This window comes from Anguilla anguilla, chromosome 9 (genome assembly GCF_013347855.1).
Source record: "Anguilla anguilla isolate fAngAng1 chromosome 9, fAngAng1.pri, whole genome shotgun sequence".
In the NCBI taxonomy this organism is placed as follows: Eukaryota; Metazoa; Chordata; class Actinopteri; order Anguilliformes; family Anguillidae; genus Anguilla; species Anguilla anguilla.
This window is the reverse complement of record NC_049209.1, coordinates 16,927,071-16,949,446: the sequence shown is the minus strand read 5'-3', so window position 1 is coordinate 16,949,446 and position 22,376 is coordinate 16,927,071. Positions and strand designations below refer to the sequence as shown.

The window sequence follows — 22,376 nt, the reverse complement described above, 5'->3', positions numbered from 1 at the left end:
AACAGTCTAACAGCTGCGTTACACTCTGATATGCATCATGTATTGCCCAAACAAGATGTTTTGGGGTATTACCCACCCCTACTTGCAGCTCTAACCAGAGTATTTGTGGTAGACCGAGGCCCAGTACAGTTTTGGCATTTTTACAGGTATTCAGTAATTATGGCAGGTGTTCTCAAGTTCAATCCTTGGGGCATATTGTGTATGCTTGTACGTTATTCTTTCAACCGTAATAGCAGACTCCGAAATCTGAAGGGTTTGAATTAGTTTTTGATTAGACAATTAGGAACAATTTCATGTCGACTACAAGATGCTTTATTCTGATTAGGCTATATCATGTGAGAGATAGCTATGTGAGAAATGAGTGACTCATATTCACATCCCAGGACTTGTAGTCAGTCAGATAAAATAATACTTATTTTAATGCTTATTTTTTGTGATGTGCAATATGGCTATTGACCTTTAAATATAAGTTTGTTTTCCCAATTAATGCAAGTATAAACAGGAAAAATCAATGGGGCCCTATTGACGAAAGTGTGGATAACGGGTTACCATTTGTGGAATCTGAAGAATTGCCAAAGACGAAGCAAAATTGTATTGTGTTAAAATTAGCATAAAACTATGGAAGCACACATTTTCATTAAGCTTACAGACTGTAACGGCAGCCTGCGGAAGCAGAGCCCGGGGCTGTTTTTGAACCCCTCTGTGAGAAATACAAAAAAAAAAAAGCAATTAACCATATCATCCCTACATTTAAAATTTACCGTATTTTCTGTTCTCAGTTTATAGTTATGATTCTGTTCTGCTGTAAGAGCATTTATTGCTGGCTTTTATAATTATGGCATGTTCTGAGATGGTCTCTCGTACTGGTCTGGGAGGGGGAAAAAAAAGGTTCTGCTGCCCTGGAACAACTTGTATAAGTCTGCTGTACCCATAAGACCTGATGATGTAGTAGAGGGCTGTGCAGCGTTGTTGCTGTGGATGAGCTTTTATGAGTGCTCTTAATCTGAGTAGGAATCATGAGTCTTTCTTCTGACCTCGTAATTTAGGCCCCGAGTCCTTCCTCTGACTGCTCATTTTCCGTCAGCTGTGAATGTGTCACTTTCCACATTGCTCGTGGCTCTCGACTCTAAATCACGGCTTTTTAATAGCGTCTATCACATTTTAATATGACCGATTTGTATCGTACCGGAGAGGCCGTGTTCTGTCGGATTGAAACTTAACCGGTATAGAACAGAAACAAGTTTGAGGAAGGACATTGCTGTATTACTCAAGTGTAAAGGTGAGATTAAGGAAGAGGAGCTGATGCAGGTTCAATGAACTCATTAATAACCAGGATGCACCTGGTGTTTTATCAGCTGTTATCATTTTTGTGAATAATGTGTCATGAATAAAACCAGGTCTGGTTACAGTCCTTGCTCTCTCTTGCCCCCTCTCCATTGAACCTGATTAATCTCTGTTGTGTTGCATGGATTCCATGCTATGCAGGACTACTGTCCTTTCTGCAGCACATGCGTAAGATTGGGATTTACACCTCCACACCCACAACAGTAATGGGGGGGCGCAACCTTGGTCTTCCCTTCAACTCTTCCCTTTAATCGAGTCTAATGTTTCCGTGCATTAAACATGTGGCACCATTTAAGAATCATGCTCTGAAATAGTTCATTGCTAAGTTTTGTGCCCTTATTTCTGTAGGTGTATCTCAAAAGCCTCCATTTTGTTGCCTCGCTGATTTTGAAACTCCCTTCCGTAAAGAAAAAAAAAGAGCAAACACAGAAGGCGTAGCCTCCCTGCTTCGGCTCTGTGGTATGCTCATTGACATTAGTGTGGTATTTGAAAAGGAGACCTCTGTTAATTAGTGCAATCATTTTGATTATTTGAAAGGGTAATGTTTCCCTCCCCCACCCACTCTGCACCCACTTCCCAAAGAAAAGGAGCTATTGACATTTAAGCAGGCTGCTTGATATTTACTAAACAGATGAAAATTGCAACTATTATTTCTGTTATTGTAATTGCATTCAATATAACTCAGCTAAAACGGGTGCAAATCATGTCCTGTACAGTGAATTTTGCAGAATGTACATCATCTTCATATTGTAGAGCTGATCCCCCCCCCCCCCCCCCCGAAACACATCTTCCCTAGCTTCTGGATAGATCTTTACAGTCTGGTCTGGCAGAGTAGTGCCCTGAAAAATACTTGGCATCAAGTATTGTACAGTACAGCACCGAATTTAAATCTTATCATCTATGCATTATGAAAGACTATAAAGCTGTGAGAACAGGCCGATCAGGTGAAAACCATTCAATGTAAAATATAATGAGATTGCATGTCTGTCAAAAATATCTCTGAAATATTTAGTTCAAAACTTTTGAAGGACGTGTATTTATTGTCATTATTTATCTTGCCTTCACTATCATTGTTGCTAGGCTTTATGCCATTGAATATGAGGGGTGGAAGTAACAAAACAGATTAGCCTACATTAATGCCAAACTGATTAAATTTCAATTAAAGGTTGAATTAAAAAAGATGCAATCAAATTAAATATTTAATCAAATAAAATGCAAGCAAATTAAATGGTGAAAATACTATCAAAGTAAATATCCCTCAGTAATAAAATAATTTACAAATAATTTTATTGAATTTGATTGCTTTGACATTTATTTGTTGTCTAGCAGTTTAATCAGTTCGATGCACTGCAATTTCAGTCGCCACCACCTTCATCAGTGCATTCCTGCTTTCGCTTGTTTGTGATCATAGCATTCATTTGAGGCTTCTGGCTGAATGGAAGCGAATCCCTGCAGCAATGCTCCAACATCTAGTATAAAGCCTTCCCAGAAGAGCGGAGGTTGTTATCGCAGCAGGAGGTTATATGTGGAAAATAGGGGCACTCTCTCTTTTCTCCAATTCCAAGACATGCAGCTTGGTCCTTGTTGCAGGCTGCTTGCCTAATGGGCTTTCTTTGGGGTACTTGCAGGAGCACCGCCAATTGCGTAGCCTCCTGGCGTCTCGTCCCTCCGCCCATTTTGTAGGAAGCCGTGTGACATCATGACAACCGTTGAAAATTGAGGAAAATCATGGATTGGCGTCACTGTCAGTATTCCAATGTCACATAATATTCCAACCTTGCCTTTTTCTTCTTGATGTTGATGAGAGCTTTACATCTAGAAGTATAACATGCCTCTCTCAGTCTTGTGCGTGCAATGTCCTGCAATACTTTCACCCCAAGTGTATGGAGATCATTAGCAATTACTCAAGCTGACAATTTGGTGTTTATTTTTGCCGGTCATCAGTTTCTAGTATCTTCTATCGATGGCCTGATCGCTGGTGATTCCTATGTCCTCCAGTAGTTAGTTTATTTCTAACATTCTGTACTGTTGACTTTGAAATACTCAAGCATTCTGCAGTAGCTCTAATTGATTCTCTTTTCTTTCATGCTCACAATAGCATTCTTGGTCATCATACTCAGTTCTCTGGCTTTCATCTGCCGGTTTCTTGTTTTGCTTATAAAGTACACTCTACAAACGCATCAAAAGGATATAACCCGTACCCTGAGACTCACTGCTTCCCAATTATAAATAATTACGGCTGATGTTCATTTGTCCCAGTACTTAGGCTGACTTGGAATGGGGGGACTTGACTCATTGGCATGGTTGTAAAATGGTTCATTGTCTGTTTAAAAAAAGAAATAAATAAAAACGCACAAAATAAATGCAGATTGAATTTGCCTTGGTTATTGTTTGATTTGAAAATACAAATTTGATTAGTGCAGTGGAAAACCAGCCAATTTGATACAGCTGTCCAATACTTTATCATTTAACTGTATATGGGCTGCATTGTAGTGTGTGTAGGGCATGTGACCTAGAACTGGGTTTGTAACCTAAAATGTTGTAGGTCCAATTTCCTGGTAGTTTTTGGCTGTTGTACCCTTGAGCATGGTCCTTCACCTGCTGCAGTGTATTTCTAGCTGAATAAATGGATACTATGTAAAAATGCAAAAGGTATTGTGAGTAACTTTGTAAAAAGGCAAAAAGTATTTCAAGTTGCTCCAGTCAACATGTGCTAAATGACATGCAATGTAATGTGTTTATGTTCCACTATACAGAAGGAATTGTTTTCATGCAGGCAACAATAATGACAAGGTGTTCCTTATCAGTGTCTTCCAGAGGTCCTCCATGGGGTGGGTATGTAGGAAGTGTCTCTTTTCACCTCTGTCCTTCTGTCTTCTTGAACACCTGCGTGTGTCAGCAGAACAAAGGAGCCGCCTCCCCCAGCTCGGAACCCAAGCCCCTGGCCTCCCCTGTGTTCGCCTTTGTCCGTCTCAAACAAAAGGGACCGCCACCGGCAAATAAATCACTCCGCGACGTTTTTATTAAGGACACTGTTCACACTGCCCCAGAAATTATTTCGGGAATGATACCTTACAATTTTAATACTGTCCCACGCATCGCCTCCTCGGTCATCGCGGGCGGCTGAAGGAGATGTGGCTTTCTGGAATCTGCTCAAGATAGGTCTCAAAGAAACAGCACAATTGGCCTCTCAGCTGATGGCTACAGTCTATCTGCAGGGTAGTTCATTTGAATGATGCTGTTATGTCTTAACTAGTAAAGACATCTTTTCATTTTGGGATAGTATGGGGTGCTAGTGGTTGCAAGTGTCCAAATCCAGTCCTGGAGGGCTGCAGTGTCTGTTGGTTTTCAATGTGTTTCAGCATCAGTGATTAAGTTGCTGATTGGTTTAAAAAACCATCACACCTTGGTGCCAAGGCCTTAATTGGCTGCTGACTGAAAGGGAACCACAAATACCTGCAGTCAGTATGGTCTTGTGTGTGTCACCCTTGCTATAGGTTGTTCTGGGACAGTAATGTTATAGGTATAGCTGTGTAAAGATAGGCTAGTTGTGTAGCCGTATTTGATTTTTTTTTACTGTACTGATTATTGGTTTGTTCCGCAAACATTACACTTATTGACTATAAATGGGCCTTCAAGATGTTGCAATTATTTTTGTTTTTCTGGGAACACTGATGTTCACCCTTACTTTATCGCTCTGGGTAATACTGTCTGCACAGTGATTGTAAGGTAAGGTAATGCGAAATGTATTAATTAGATGCTCATCTGGAAGTGGATGTTACCCTCAGATCTATCCTTTTTACAGTATGTGCAATGAAGTATATTTTGTATAGTTGCAGAAGTCTTTGGTGACTGGTCGGCTTTACGATGGCATAGGGTCATTTGTGGGTTTCTCTAAAGCAAGAAAATGTATGTGAATATGAAGCAGGATGGACAGTGATGCTTCCAGCGGCTGTACAATACAGATCAGTGTTTATTCACAATTAGAAATATCAGTATATTTTCATATTGTGGCATTACTTCACTGTGAGCGTAGCAGTCTCAAATTAAATGCACCACAGGAAATAGTTTCAACTGAGAAAAACATTATTTTTTGAAGAATAATCAGCTGATAATAAAGTGAAAGTGAATCTCCAGAAATGGATCAATCCCTTTAAATGCGGAAGCAAAACCTGGGTGATAAAAATCACACACAAGTTTATCCCAGAATGGGGGAAACAAACCAAGGGCATCATCTCTGTCCTCAGTGGTACTCCTGGCTGATCTGAAACCACGGGAAGCCAGAAGTCAGCTGCTGCTCTGCATGAGCGCTTGGTAATTGGCATCACCCAGGAGGGCTCGCAAACAGCAGCTGACCCACTTCAATGTAACACGTCATCTCTCATCTTCATGTGGGTTTCATACACAGCCACTGAAGTGTGACCATCTTTCCCTGGGAGATTCTGAGCGAGGCAGTTCTGAGTTCTCTAGCGTGTGCAAAGTTGATACTCAGTTCTGTCAGATAAGCACCGTCTAATCTCTCTCTCTCTCACACACATACACACACTGGGCATATGGAATATGGACCCTGGTCATCAGGTTCACCCTCTGGACAGCACCAACAGGGAGGAGAAGACACAGATTCTGGATCAGCTTCTGGTTGCAGTTGGAATATTGACCCAGAATATCTGAGCCATTTGTTGCGAACGGAGAGTGTGCCCCTCTGTGCACGACTCAAACGGTCACTGCTGTTTGCCCCTATCCCCACCCACCTCCTCAGTCTGCTGCGTTCCATTTCCTCAGTCGATGTGCCAAAAGATGGAAATGGAACTTAAACAGATGAGCCTGACACCTAAGATTGGGGTGGCTAGAGGGAGGTTGATGCCACCTCACTCTGCTCAAACAGGTGAGAAAAGATGGTGGGAAAGTGACCTTTTCTCCTCAGACTGAGGGAAGGCAAGTCTCCAAAGCCAGGTGGAAATGTAACTGAGGCAGATTGAATATGCAAGGCTCAGAAAATCTAGCTTAATCCCAGCTGCTGTGCATATATGAGCAGGATAATCCTGCGAGTGAGTTTTACCCTTTGCTGATGTTTTATCTTTTATATTTCCATTCGCTGAATGCAGAAATGGCACTCCTTACATGGTCATCAATAGTGGTACTGCAGTGGCAATTAATGCCGATAAATAGGTTTGTGATGCTGATGCTGAAAATGACTGCATATAACCTCTTCCTCCATATGCCAGTCTTCCTCCTTTCTGGTTCTTTGGATGGGAGCTGTCACTGGGGCCACACCCACATGCACGTTATGAGATAAATGCACACAGTCTGCTGTCATATCTATCTGTTCTTTGATCAGCAGCATTTCAGGACCTACTCAAAAACTTACTACGCACAATCCATTTTTATAAAAAAATGCCTTCCATGAGTCTATAATGCATTGCCCTTGCAAATCCACAAGACTGTATAATTCATTGAAAATCTCTCAGGTCTCGTGCATTTTTACCTGAGAGGTGTTTTGGCTTACTCCAAAAATATAGTTTGGGTCCACACTCAAAATAGTGTCATAGGTTGTGCAACAGCTACTTCCTGCAGCAATATGTCTGACAGAGAATGAGCACCACATCTGACTCCCAGTAGTGAATACTTAATACTATATAAATTAAAGCCATGCTACCTGCATGGAGTATATGGCTTGAATTTAATAACCATGTATGCATATTTTAGAGTTGTGAATTTCTTTTGGCAATGACAACTTTGACTCCACTCAGCATTAAGTAAAATCAGTGTTGTGAACACAAGCATGCCAGACACAAGTTGAAACGTCACTGCGGTGCTCCAGAGGCATGGGGATCACAGGATGGGTGCTTCAGCTTGCTTTAAACAGTGTAGAAAGTTACTGAAGTACTAGTAGGGCAGCCTTTGGGCTTTTTGATTCATGTAAGCCTTTCTCTTCTGGAGTTAATTAACTACAGCTGTTCATCAAACCTTGCTACCTTTAAAACAGAGCATAATAGTTGCATAAGCAAACATTAAATATTCAGGAACTGGACTAGCTCTCTCGTCACAGAGCTTTTATTTTTAAATCTAGACTATGCGTCAGAAATTTTACAATGCCAGGTGCTCTCTGGATCATAGGAAAGTGTCTCAGTCTTCTACAAAGCTTTATCTGCCAAATGGTGTATGACTTCCTGTTCTCTGTGTTAAAATGAGACGAGGCCTGTGCTTAGGGCCTTTATAGATGACTCTCAAATGCACTTTCCTTCTTCAGCTGACACTCAGATCTCCAGGCATGGGGACATCAATGTTAACTGCTCCTGCTTTAAACCTAGTTGTCATAATGCCACAGATTCATTTTATAACAGAAGGACAGGAGTTTCAGAGCTGATAACCTGAGGTGCAATGATGGGCCTCAGAAACTTGCTTTCACGTCAGACTTAAGGGATTTACTTCACAGTACCTCCTATCCTCTGGCTCTCTTTGGTCTGGCCACTGGTACTGTCTGTTGTGAGGTGGTGACCATGAGCATCCAGACTAAGGTTCAGTGTATCCATTAATTACAAAATTAATGGACATCTACCTACAGTGCGTTGAAATTTTTTTCAAATGGGAGACAAGCATTAAAGTTTCTCTCAGTTTGCCTAGCTACTCTTCCATGATTCCCATTTTTGGTTATTTAAAATTTAAATGTAAAAATAATCAAGTTTCTGTATTGGCAATTTTGGAATATGGTGGACTTTGTTTCATTATAATATCCTGCCCACTCAAAAATAAAATAAATAATAAATACAATATTAGGCGTTGGGCAATGTGAACTGATTAAGCACTTGGTACACATTTAGTTTGCAATTTTAGACCTCACTGTGTGAAACTATTGCATTAAACGAACAGTATACATTTTTTTGCGATAGCAATACACCATCGATATGCGGATGGCAGAAGACCACCAAAACAGCCAGCACACCGGGACGCATTGTGCCCTGCTCTGAAAGGGAATGAAAAGAGTTCATTTGATTGGCTATGATTGAATTCAGCTGCAACACACCCACTGATAATATATTCATCATAATCCAGCCCATTTTCCTGTGCATCATGCTTTGAGCTGTGCACTCCTCACCTCTAGTCACGAAAATACCAACTTTCAGTAGCCACGCCCTGTGCGCCCATATGCTGTGCCAATGACTGAGCCCATGCGCCCTGCGACATTGATTCCAAAAAACTGCACATAAAGTTTGAATGACCACATTCTCTTCAGATGGTAAATAATTATGGAAACATTGGGTAGCATTACTCTGTAACAGAGCTTTTTTAATGTGCGTTAGGTAAAATGGCCAGTTGTTATTCCTGCCTCTCACCCAATGTACACTGGGATAGGCTCCAGCACCCCCTCCAACCTTGACCAGGATAAGCGGGTATAGATGATGGATGGATGGATGGATAGATGGATAAGCTGGCCAATATTGTTTGTTGTAACTTGGCCTCATTTTGATATCAATCGGTTTTTATGGCAGTGCAGACATCAGACATTTTTTCCATACATGACTATGCCTTGTTTTCACGTGTTCATAGCGTTTACACGTGGCGGTGCCTATAATTGGCCGAACAAGCTGTTGTCAAATAGGCCTACAAGAAATAAGCTAACGGTGGGATGGATTTAAGACGAGCATAACCAAGACGTAGCCTGTACAGTCATTGCATTACATTAGCTACTGGCATGGGACATACGCTCTTATCAGGAGCGACTTATAAGTCCATGCTATGTATAGTTTTGTTAACTTGGGCTTACCAACCAGCAAACTAGCTAACGTTAAGTAGTTTGGTAATGAAGAAAAAGTGAATCCTGACAACTAATGTCTTGTTGCCGGCTATAAAGTTAATATTAAAATGTAAGGCTGCATATGGGAAAGGGGCTTCTGGCGCGAGGATTGCGACATTTCTTAGTTGAACAGATCCAAAATAATATCGGGGAGAACTATCTGTCCATGGTTTTTACTTACTTAATCCTCTTCGTTCCCTGTGCAACATAAGGCTGCGACTATCTGCTTCCATCTAGTCCTATCCTGTGCAGCATGTTGTGCCTCGCCCCATAGTTTTTGGTGTAGGCCTAAGTAGCCTACTTCAGAATCAATGGCAATGGTAAAGTTTTCAGACCCCGATGATACTTCCAGCAATTGAAATTATGAAACCAGAAATAACTCAAAAACCGAAGTGCTGGAGTTGCGCGTAGCACGTCTCTAATGGGGTCTCCATAGCCTACACCAGCGGTCCATGTAAACTGCGCAGAGATATTTTTACATTACCGTTTACAGCCAGTATAGCAAATTTTACAATCATCTGTCGTTTGGGCTCAGCGTTACTATTAAGTTTTTAAAGCTTTTTGTGAATTATTTCTAAACACAGCAAATTACACCAGTAACTAAACAAAGATATTTCAATCAAGATATAGCGAGCAGCTGCGTAAAGTAAATGTCAACATCTTTCAAATCCAAATAGGTACTAAACTGTAGGCTGCTTATCTAGTTCGCAAATGTAGTGCATTCTTTTACTTATTGCTCTATAGTTCTGTCTGAATGTTTAATGTTTACCTTGTATTACAGTAATGGACCAATATTAATAATACCGTATTTGAGCACAAGTAAAATATGGGAAAAACTTTACAGGCTAGTCGCCTCGACGAATTTGAAAGAACGAACGTTCAGAGACAAGTGCATGCTTTCCTCAACAGCACATCCAGTGGTAAACGGGGACCCGGCACGACTTTGACTCATTTCACTTACAGGTTGTTGCTTTTCTTTATAATAGTCTACAATGCGATATATCCGGTTGTATGTAGCACTTGGGCTTGAAAACGCGTAAATAAACTTTAATGATGTCAAATATCCTCCCAACTAACCATAACTTTTTCTACCACCAAGGATAGAAAGGCGTCAGTTGGGCGATCGGATAATGGCCAGCTATACTGGACCGAGCCCCGTCCGCGTAGACTATAATATCCAGAGACCGTGTCTATTTTAAAACAATGTTTTACGTTATAGTTTTAGAAGAATATACATATTATGCTACTGACGCTCTCCGTGGTACTGAATTAAATATCACCGGCAGCATGTAAGATTTTTCGGCAGTTTGATCAGATCGCCATTTGTTGGGCTAAATGTGAAACTTTGTATTTTTCAAATACGTATAGTTGTCATGCCTCTGAGCTTCAGCTGATGGATCAACCATGCTTTTTCTCTCGACCATAAACGCATTCCGCTGTAATTTTAAAATTTAAAGAAATGTAAAGGAAGAAAAAACGTCATCCACTGGTCGGAATGTTGATGAGCTTTGAAGAAAATGTAAACGTCATTACGTTACAGTTCCCCGCAAAAGAAAAAGAGCAGTGAGTTAACTATTTCTAACAATGCCGGATATTAGCCTTCCTCTCATTGAATTTATAGGAATTGACAAAATGCCTTACCGCAACAAAACAGTCACACATTCTTTAACATAAAGAATACCCTTCCTAACGTGCAACCTTAAATATATCAACAAGATATTCAGCTCGCCGAAGTTTTGTTTCTTACTCAGCAATTTCTGAAGGGCTATGCGCAGACAAGTCATTTAATGAAAGCAATGACGTGCTCTTATGTCAAATTCGAAGTAGCATAGGAAGTGTATGTTGCTTTATTCGCTTATTATTAGCGTTCATTAGCTTATGTGGTAGTCTTCTGAAGACACAATTAAATAATGTTTTAAATGGAATGTTCGTTGAAAGCTGTACACCATTAGCTGACGGTGTCTGATAGGTTACGTGTGTAATGGCCCGATGAATGGCTTCGATCACGATTTATGTGTGGACAGAGTAAAGACTAAACGGCAGCTTGAAGGCTACATCCCTCTGGTTTGCATAGTATCGGAATTCTGTCAGGGATCTACGCAGTTACATGTCGTTTGCATTTCATTGTACCGCTATACAATAATCTTTTGGGAGGACAAGGTAAAAAAAAAAAAAACTCGACAGCGCAGTGAAACTTTAGGAAGGTACGTCGAACATTTTCCCAACTCAGTTGAGAGAGTAACTCTGGCGAGTCATTATGACGTTTTAGTACTTTTCAATAGAGATCGGACTTGGACTCATCTGATTTATATGAATGTTATGCGTCTACCAGATTTCAGAAAATTCAGACAGGACTTTGGTTGCCTATTGTTCACAAGACCATCGGACACACTGCCTGCGACTGCTTTTTGATTTTTTCTTCAACATCGCTCCCAGGTGAGAGAATTGCGCACTTGGTCATTTAATAATAGTCTATATTTGTTTATACATAGTTAATGGTATTGCTCTCGGGGAGTTTCACGTCTTGTGCATTGTCTTTGTGTGGCTCTGTGAGCGTAATTATCCGCTTTTTTTGCAACTTTTACGCAACTTTTGTACAACTGAATTTTCATCCTGTGAAGTTTCACATTTAAGTGTTATAGGCGTACGTATTATATACAATACGTGAATACATTTAAGTGATTTAGTCCATGCAATGTTTTAGAGAACTTTGAATCCACGTATGGCGGGGCTGATTTCTAAAGTAGTTGGTGAATTAATGCTATATGTATGTGTTTCTTACCTCGTTTCATAATGTACAACCACTTCAGTTACCGGTTTACTGAACTCAGCCAATCACCATCAAACAATACAGTAGGCCTTGAACTATACAACCAACGCGGAAAAAGGATTTTCTTTCCACTAAATTTTGCGTTTAAATGAGTGTAAATCAACAGAATCTAGTCACTTTCAACAGGCCCGTAAGACTTGCTTGCAATTGTAATTACAACCTCACGTAAGTTGACTTTATAAAATGGGGGATGGAATTTAACCGGTTAATAATTGATTACATGTTTGTAAATGCATTATAATTGCAATTGGTTAATATTGGCACCTGAAGCCTACCTGTATCGACACTACTGTAAATAAAGTGTTGTGTTCCCTCTGCGTGGATATTGACCTTTTTAGTTATTTTATGCCTGGATGAGAGGCATCTGAATACTTGAAGTGATTGGGAATAGTCTTCTCACATCATAGCCTGCTATAGCATGCTCCAGAGTGCAGACACTTGCCAATAACCCTCCGTAGTTAGAGAAGGATGTTGCCGTGGGCCCGGGTTATTTTAATTTAAATTCCATATTCCTTTTTCATCTGACGTCGACTGAAACACGTTTGGAGTGCTGTTATTTTTTTCTATACATTTTTTTTTATTTCTTGATTTTTACAAGCGCGGGAACCGTCGTGTTTTTGTACAGGGCACGGAAATCTTCGTGGATGAGTGTTTTCTTATCAATGTGCATTGATGTAGCGGAAAGCGTGGAAGAGATAAGGTAAGAACAGTAAATGCACAAAGGAGCAGTTTCAACCGTATTAACAGCGACGTTGCTGACACCGGAGCTCTTTTGAGAGTTTTGTAGTGCAGACATTCTACATGATATCTTTCCTCTTGGTCCTGCAGCGAATGTCTCCGACGAGTATAGCCACCTACTGCAAACGGCAGATTTTGAAATGATTTTTTTGTTAGGTCTGTTGCGCCGTTTATTTTTATGCATTTACTTGCATTATCTGACGTCTGCAATCGGTGGATAGGCATTTGTAGTCTAAATGGACTCGAGGCTGAATGGTAAGAATTTGGTGCACATCATTCATCACGTCTTTCTTTGTTTCGAATAAATTGCAACCTCTGAAGCTAATTTAGCTATTTTCTTTATTTCGTCTCACAGTGCCCTTATCTCAAAAACCGGTACATTAGGGGGGATTTTCCGAGGATTTCTCCGAAGACGCAGTTTGTAAACCATTTACGGATTTTGTTTCTAGTCTTAATTGGGAATTACACATCCAAACTGGGATCTATGAGCGGAAAAGTGGCGAAGCCTAAAGAAGAAAAGGATGCTTCTAAGGGTAAGAGACGAACCTTACAACATAGCTTGCTGCCTTAAAGCGACCGTGCGCTCTGTGCATCTGTCTTATTTTCCTCTTCTGGAATAAAACCCCAACACCAGTAAAACGTTTGGTTACGACAGTGCTGCGGTTTACGCACGGTGCTGCCCGCACCACGAGATGGGGGTTCCTGGTGGAAACCGGGCTGTGGAGGACACCCGCTTTCTTTGTTAACCATCCATTAATGACTGAACGTGTAAACCCCCATCAGTCTCAAACATGGTGCGTGTTACTGCCATGGCTGTTCTTCATTGGAAGTGAACTGAAACAAAAACCAAAGGCTACGCAATTATTAATAGTAAAATGAGAGAATAAACAATTTTTCGGGGCTTCAGTAAATACTGTGTATTTGTAATATGAAGATGAAATGGGAGTACTGTCGCTTTAACGTTTACACAATAACGCACAGATGTGTCGCTTGCACCCTGTTGATTTTTCCTTTTTCGTTTACGAGTGTCCGAAGGTAGGCTAAGTCTGTAACCTATTGTGTCATTCTTTAATAATGTATTCCGACGGCACGAAGGTTTTGTAAACCAGACGATGACGTGGACGCACATGGCACAGCATTTATTTTTGGCTTCTACTGCGCAATTTGCATACAATTTGCTCCTGCGTGTCTCTGTAACCATCGCGCTGCCTGTCGGGATGTAAACTGGGTAACGATTGCCATGGAGACAAAGGAGACAGGGTTGCTAAAGAAACATCGGCGAGTCGTGTTTAATTCACCTACACGTTGAAGTGAGTGGGAAACCGTTTAGGTTACATGCAGGTATTTGGACAAAACATGCAAATTATTTAATAAAATCTATTAATGGTCTACGCCAACGTTCGATAAATGCATAGCTTGTCATACCGCATTATAAATGAAGCAGCTTAGGCTTTTTGTGTGTATATTTTATCTACACGTCTCTGGACTTGTTGAACATACTGTTATTAATTTCAACCAGACAACTTTTGTTGTAATATAACTACAATAAAACTCATTGAATGAGATGTGTGTGTTATTTTGTTCAGAATTCTTTGCTAATTAGATGTGATTTCCTATCAAGACGCCATTCATTTCAGTTCTTATGTTCTTTAGTTATTCATGCAAAAACAGATATACTCATGTTCAGCTGTAGCAGTGCTTAAGGTAATGCCAAGCTTGCTACTGGCTGATGTACATGTCATATTGGCTTAACCTTGATTGATCATCGCAATAATTAGATCAAGCTTTGCAAATTGTCATTCTTACCTCAAGATTAATGGCTTGACAATATACATGTCTGCATGCTGGTGAAAGCAGTGTACAGGGCCACAGTGGTGTCTCTCGCCTGTTTAAGGGAGAATGGCTTGAGAGATGGAGATTTAAGAGGACCATCTGGTCATTAAATGAAGAATGAATGTCTGACTCCTTGTTTTGACAAAATATTTCTGATTTCCTTCTAGAGCAGGGATTTTCAACCCTCACCCTGACCCAAAAACCAGGTGAGGGCAAGTTAATCGTGTGGTAAATTGCTTAAATTGATAAACTAGTAACAAAGGGGCCCAGCAGGCCTTCCAGGACCAGGGCTGAGAACTTCTGATGTAGAAGCACGCTCCATGTCTCCGAGTCATCCTCACTTTTCCCAACTCTGACACAGTATGCTCTCTGCAGTGGAGAGGGCAGGAAGAGTGCTAAACACTATGAGCAAAAGCCCTACCAGGTATGTGTCTGAGCAAAAGAAAATCAAGCTGTAGTCTTGATTTGCACTCTTTATGTTTAGTACTCTGGTACTTTAATGTGTCTCTGCATGTCAGCACTGTTGTGTTGCATCAGTGAGGACGTGCTTGTAATTTGTGAAAGAGGTATGGTGACGGTATAATCACACTGTTGTAGAAATTAGTTTGAGCAAACACCACTTTTTGGACTAGAATGTGACATTCCTGTGGCTGGGAATGTTCTTGATCTTGTTACAATGAGTCATCAAGAATGGACAAGGTAACACATGGTAACTTATTAGGATTTTAGCATAATGATTCATCTGGTCAAGCAGTAAAGGATTTGAAGAAAGAAATGGGGCCATGTTGCCAATATCCTGTTACAGGTGATAGTTTTGGACATTTAGTCAGCAATTTTGTACATGTAGGCCTACAGCACTAAACTGAAAGAAATGTACACTTGCCATTTTCAAAAGAGACTGCTGTTTATCCTTCTTTTACTGTGTATAGATGAAAAGGTAAAAGAGGTTTTAAGTGCAGTTTGGTATGTATTAGCTGGTAATCCAGTGTAGTGCAGGGGTGGGCAATGAGGGCTGTATCGGTTCTTAAAGAAGGCCACCAGTGTGCAGGGCCGAGTCTGTAGCTGAATTCACTGACTTGGCACTGACCTGCTGGGTGGAAAAGGAAACAGCCAGCTTGGCCTTCCTCTGCAGTTGACACAGTTAATGGATAATGGTTTAATATGCATTTAAAATACATTTTTCGAAGTTACAAAGTTAAAATTGCTACGTTAATTGGTTTTTGAATTTGGACAGGTCATATCTGCATTTATTTAGTGAATAGGCTATGATTTATTTAGAAAGCAGTTGGCAGTCAAGTGGTCTTGAGGGTATTAGGTTTAATGTGACTGTTTATTATGGGTTTTGTTTCTGTGGCAGACAGGCTGGAACGCATTACATTGGACCTCGGGCCGCCCGTTTTTGCGTCTTGAGCCAAATTGACTGAATTACCACCAATTTTGGATTGATTTGAGGGATGGGAAAGCCACCTGTCATCTTGGCTCTTTCCCTGCTAAAAGTACAAACAATAACAAACAATTCAACTTAAAATGACAAGACTTTGCCCAACCTTTTATTTTGGAACAGTGATAATTGGTTGGGCCGGCAGGGTGTTGGATTCCAGCGGTCTAGTGTGGATTGGGTGTTTGATATGTTCTTTCTGCACTTCCTTTCCGTGTTCTGTCCCACCTTAGGTCAGACCCTTGGCTCAGAATCGCCCTCTCTCCATGTCAGCACTCTGCTCCCCTACGACCCTCTCTCTTCCTTCAACAGCCCGACTCGCTCAACACTTTGTAAGGCTTTTATCTCCCCGTAAAGTGCCGTGATTGTCGCGTGATGTGATCGTGTTTTGTGCCTGACAGCTGTGGTGTCTCGTGTATCTGTGTACTCGTGCTCCATGACTGTGCATGCTGTGCTAAATTGTGGCTATGCAATTTGTATGCATTTGAACTTTTGCAAGTACTGTATGTCCTGGTTTCTTACTTCTTTCACAAAGTGCCATGGGTAGATTGGGTCATGAGAGAACACCAATTCTATTTGCATTCTCTGAAATGGTACAGAATTATCTTTTTATGAAAAAAGATGAGTATGTTGGTAGCTTTTTAGTATGAATGTTAGTCATTGGGGGTCACTCTCTTCTTCTCTGATAACAAGTGTTTCCTGTTTAATTTGCCCTTTTAGAGGGCTAAATGGTTTGTTCTCTGCTTGAGACAGTCTTACAGAAAGCTTTTTCCACTGTTAGAAATGTAGTGGGGAGGAACAAGAAAGAGCGTATGCTCCATTTTAATAAAAGACTCACACTGAACAGAAACATCTGCTTTCATGTGCAATTGAACTGGAATTGCTGTAATGACAACAGCTTGTATGTAGGTTCAAAGATTACCGTTTGCTCCATCTACAGGATTTAGTTCTTTTGGTGGTCAATTAAGGATTAGAGTTATAGAATTCCTGTCCAGGTGTAGGCGATCTATATTAACATCCTGGTGAATGAGGTATCAAATTGAAAATGCCTTGGGTGGGCTAGGATTTATAGCGTGAATTGCCAAGCATGAGACATGAGATTGGGTTTGAATTCTTCCATGTGAGAAGGCCGGTTGAGAAAAAAAGCGCGATATCATCCCCTTTGTCTGAAGGTTAAGGGAATCTTCGTGAGACGTGTTGGGAATCTGCCGGGTCTGTGGAACACGGTGAGCTAATTGCGATGATTAAGTTAAAATAATAATAAATAATAAACATAAATATTAATTGGTGACTCGGTCGGGCCGCTGTGGAGTGCAGGTCTGGCGCTGCGGACTGCGCCGTGCTTCAGAAATCCGTCGCTCTGCATCGGGAGGCCCTGAGCTGGAGGGCTCTCGTTTGCTGTGGCCCTGTCTCTTCTGCTCTGCTCTGCTCTGCTCTGATCCCGAGGGTCAAGCTGTCACGCTGGAGTTTTTTTCAGATCTGTTTTCCCTGTCACATCAGCAGCTGTGTGGCACGACTCTGACAGTAATAATAAAATAATAATAATAACCATCATTATCATAAGCCAATGTGCAATTAATAGAACCCATAAAAACGCTGAAATTCATAGCATAAAGTGCTCTTTAGAGCCTTTTTTAGCCCGTTCACACATGGACTGCATTTAGGAAGTGCCAAATCTATTGCAATTAACACTTTGAACAGTTTTTTTTTTTTTTTTTTTTTTTTTTTTTTAAGAAAACTTCTATTTCTGGTACCTTAATTTGTCATGGCTAGTATTTGTTTAATTTATATTTTTAGTTTTGTCTTGGGAACGTCGGGACAACGTGATAAGAAGCATTTAGTCAAATGTGTCAGGTGTGCTATACTGAGAGGCTGGAAAGTTAAACCGCGAAGAACGGACGCGTTCGCGGTCGGCAGGTCTCCTTTCGCTCCGTTTCGACCTCGGCGGGCCTCACAGAGTCGCCTCGCGCACAGAGAGGAGAGGCGAGAGGACGCCAGCCGCGTTGGAGGGGGCCGCACGCGCTCAGTCCTGTTCATTCGATACTGCAGGAAACCGCTGCCCTTAAAGCTTGGGATGCCTGAGCCCGATGTGGAAATCCCATCCGTGATCTCCGGAAGACAGCCGCGTTGTCGTTACGAGACGCGAGATCACGCCGTCCGCGGTTTGACTGATTATCGCCGCCGATCGCTGATCCCCCCCCGCTCCCCTGCGCGAGTTCCGCGGGTCCATTACTCAGCCCCCGTCCCTTCCGCCTGGCCCTCCCGCCCCAAACGTTTTCATTCCCATCTTCATTCGAAAGGAATCCTCATCGATTTCCTTCACGTGGGAAGACTCGGAAACGGGACTTGAAGCGAACGATTGATGGTCGCTGAGATCGGTGTGTTCCTCATCGGGTTTCCTTTACACGTTCCGTCTTTCGACAGCCGTGGGAAAGCCGTGCAGTTTGGTTCCGTATATGGCGCTCAGTCACTCTCAGGCCACTTCCTGTCTGTTGCATGGTGATTGACAGAATGGATAGTGCAGAGGTCATGACCCTTTGAAAGGAAAAGTGATTGCCATAATAAAGTGTCCTGGCAGAGTACCAAACAGCATCTGTTTACCTGCCCTGAAAGTGTTACATAAGTTTAAAAAATGTCCTTTCTTTTTTTGTAAATTACTGTGAGAGCCAGAGCGCTTCTATTAGATGATATTCCATTTGAATGTGTTTTTAGTCATGTGGTCCAACAACATGATTACTTGGATCCCTGAATTCCTTCAATAATTGAATGGTTTAGATCAGAGAAACGCTCTTAGAGCATGTGTAGGTGTAGGATTATGTGGTCTTTTAGAATTGCGGATTACCATTGGGATTACATTTTTTCAGTATTAGAAACACATTTCATAGTGTTTGTCCATAGAGGGGAAAACCCTTCACATTGTTGCTGCATGTCTGTAGACACTTGCCTGTGTGCATTCCCATACACTTCTATGCAAAGCCTGCTGGATGACCACGATGCAGAGATGCACAGTTTTGTCCCACCTGAGGCCCCTGTGCTCAGCTCTGTGCTGAGGCTTCTCATTGGCTCATTGAAAGTGTGATGTCATTTACTCAAGCTACCTGCCCGTATGGCACAGAGAGCGCAGGTGTCATGGTAGAAGGCGAAGGTAGCAACATGCTAACGAAGGCCAACAGTAGGTGATTCAGCCTCTGAAACTGGTTAAATAGATTCTTCTGAGGGAGAAAGAATGGTGGTAATGTCCTGCATGCCCATGCTTTTCTGCCGCCTTCGTGTCCACGGGCGCGGAAGATGGGGACGCCGCGGAGGGCCTACGTCCTCCCGCCCCACGGGTTACGCGGAGGGCCCGCCGCGCGGCCCCGGAGGCGTTCGCGAGCGGCCGCGGGACACGGGCTTTCGATGGCGACGCGTCCCGCGGGATTGATCATCACGCCCCGAGACGGGATTTAATTTTAGACGCCGGAGCCTCCGCCGGGGGCTGTGTTCAGAAATAGGTCGGCAGGCTGCTCTGCCGCTGACAGCTCTGTACCTCCGGCTCCGCTGCACGCATCCCAGCATGCCCGGGAGTGTAAACAGAGATTGCGTTAACCCCCTAGCCACGTGACTCCATTCCACTGCCCTTCCTCTTCTTGTTAGACTCTCTGCCAACATCGAGGGGCATGGAGCGGGAGGATGTGGAGGCGGGGGCATGGGGTACGACTTTAGGCAGCAGATGGAATTGATAAAGACTGAACCCTGATTAGCATTTCATTACATTTTCGAGGAATTTTGCCGACAGAATTTGTGCACCCAGATCACAGTTAAATGCCACTTTGACCGCTGTGCCATATCTTATTTTTGCTGTCCAGTTTTATCATCTGTTACCATAATATCATGTCCCATCACTTACGAGAGCTTAGAATCCAGTTTCATAACTATATGAGACATGTTTCACAATGGTATTGTCTTATTACCTAAAAGATTAATAAAGAAAAGCTGTGCCTCCACCTTCACAGGTAACACCCCAAGTACATGGAAAGGGTGAGGGTTTGTATTTTCATGTTAAATCTATGCCAAATTTATCAACAACGTGTGTGTTTGCTGACATGTATGTTCCAGAATGTGGTAAATGGTAGTTAGAGGTCATGGAGCATGTTTTCCAGGCCCTTCCTTATGCTCTTGTTTAAAGTATGATGAGATTTAATAGTTATTCTGGATACAAACTAATTAAAGTTTGTATAATTATAAAGCGGATTAGAGCGGCCTAAAAAGGGACAAGATAAGGCCTGGGCAGCGGTAATAAACAAGGGGATTTCTGAGCGGTGATATGAGAACGTTTAATTGCGCGGTTTGGGAGGGGGGCTGTTCTAGGTGCATTCTGACAGGGTGCGCGCTCTTATTCTGAAAAGGAGAGGGACAGGGCATTCTCAGGGCTCTGTGTTCTGGAATCGATGTCGCAGGCTGCATAGGCGCGGTCAGCAGCGTGGTATATGGACACACTGGCCGTGACTACTCTATGTTGCCATTTTTGTGACTTGGAGGCGAGGAGCGCACTGCTGAATCGCCCAGTGTAGGTCAAATTATCAGTGGGTGTGTTGCAGCTGAATTCACTCATAGCCAATCAAATTCATTCCCTTTAAGACTGGTGCGCCAAGTGCCCCGGTAAACTGCCAATTTTTATGGTCTGCTGCTGCCATACGCACGTCGATTTTGCAGTGCTATCGCTAAAAATGTATTCTGTCACCCTAATAATGCATTTGTTTCACAGGGTAACATCTAAAATCGCAAACTTAACTTAATAAGTTCACATTGGCTTATACCTAATAGAATTATGTGCATCTGTGGTCCGTAATTTAAAAAAATGTAAATCAGAAATCACAAAAAAAAAGCACAGAAATAAAACTTTTTCTGTATTACCAAGCAGGCTAATGTTTCTCCGGAGTGATTTGTCAAATCTTCCTCGTATTGCCTCTGCAAATAGCCTGCTTAATTTGCAGGAGTGTCATGCACAAATCACTTAATCATAAATTCTTCCTGCTTGTGGGATTTATATCAAAGTCAAATTGGACAACATATGATCCACGAAAACCATTAATTGGCTTTTGAATAGGCTGTGATCATGAGCGCATTGCATGGGAAAGCCCTGAAATGAGCAGTCTGCCCTACGCTGGGCTGTGACTTCTGCTGTACACCTGGTCTGAGCAGGCGAGTGCCGAGGGTGCAAATTGCTGATCGGTTGGACCGGAAAATTGCCATGAGCTGCACCAGAATGGCAGTCCGCTGCTCAGTCATGACTGACACACCCTCGGCGGCGACTCCCCTCCCGCTTCAGTGCAGGGAAAAGTCACGAAATTCCCAAACGGCTCGGGCGCGCCAAAATCCATGACGCAAACGCGGCTATGCCAGCGCGGCGCCTGGCGACGTGCCACGCGCCAGCCGGAAAATAGAGACGTCAGTCTCTCTCCGTCACGGGAGCGTTAGACTCAGCTGACAGGCGGCCCTCTCCGCCCGCCGGGGACGGCGACGTTAACGGGATTATCTTCCTCCGGGGCTCCTTGCTCTCACAGCTCACTTAACCAGCGCGGAGCCGGCCGGACCCGCCTCGGCCGCCGCTCCCCCGGCAGGGTGACGGGCAGCCTGTATCTGTGCCGTTAGTGCTCGGCGCCGATGCCGACGGATAAGACGAGGCTAATTACACGGAGGCGTACGTTCGCCGGCGCGCCGCGCCACGTGTGCGCGCCTGCTGGCGCTGAATCTGGTTCCCCTGTGCCTTTTAAATAGGCTTATCACTCAGGACGCGACGCGCGTTGTGACAGCGGCGGCGGAGTGTGGCAGCGCTCAGGCAGCACGTGGATGAGCGGTGTCATGAGTTAGCGGTTTTATTTCTGCTGTTAATTAAGTCCAAAAACTCCCCCCGCGCACTAAATGCTGTGCACATTCAGCACAGCGCAGATTGATTACGGGCATGGTAAGCAGATAGGCTGTAGTACTAATTCGGGAAAAAGTGGTCAGTCACACTCTTGTTTACTCAGATAATTAGGGCCAATGTTGCTTATTTAACAGATTCTTGTATTTGGCACATTACTTTGCACACCAGTGGTTTCCTACTTGAATAGTTGAGTAATGTTTTTCAGCATTCAACTGCAGGAATTGAGTATGGTGCATTAAACTGAAACTCCTATTGCCTACATTACACTGAGGGTCTCAAAACGGTTTCATTCACAATCGGACGTATTGTAAATGGTCTGTTTTTAGGGTATTTATATCTGGAAGGCAGTTCAAAAAATCACTGCTATGGGCAGAAAAGAGGATACTTAACGATTTAATCACCGCTTCACAGCTGTCGAAGCACATGAGAAACATTACTAATAATCATGAACATAATTCATCCGTTGTCATTTTTGAGTCATACATAGGCAATA

At 42.5% G+C, this 22,376-nt stretch overlaps 1 protein-coding gene across 8 annotated transcripts in view; it reads left to right on the top strand.

Annotated features, from left to right (window-relative positions):
• The window catches only part of LOC118236665 (fibroblast growth factor 13), a 109,515-nt gene that overhangs the window by 602 nt on the left and 86,537 nt on the right, over positions 1-22,376 (top strand). The window contains exons 1-4 of one of the 8 annotated variants that reach the window (XM_035435211.1): positions 11,364-11,575; positions 13,063-13,240; positions 14,708-14,746; positions 16,212-16,310. The exons of 1 other annotated variant lie outside the window; for it this stretch is intronic. In XM_035435211.1, the coding sequence (XP_035291102.1) occupies positions 13,192-13,240; positions 14,708-14,746; positions 16,212-16,310 (187 nt within the window). In that variant the 5' untranslated portion in view covers positions 11,364-11,575; positions 13,063-13,191. Of the gene's footprint in view, positions 1-5,922; positions 6,230-11,363; positions 11,576-12,338; positions 12,670-12,692; positions 12,963-13,062; positions 13,241-13,780; positions 14,018-14,707; positions 14,747-16,211; positions 16,311-22,376 lie in introns of those variants that run through there. 6 more of the 8 variants (XM_035435210.1, XM_035435208.1, XM_035435209.1 and 3 more) reach the window with 6 other exon arrangements.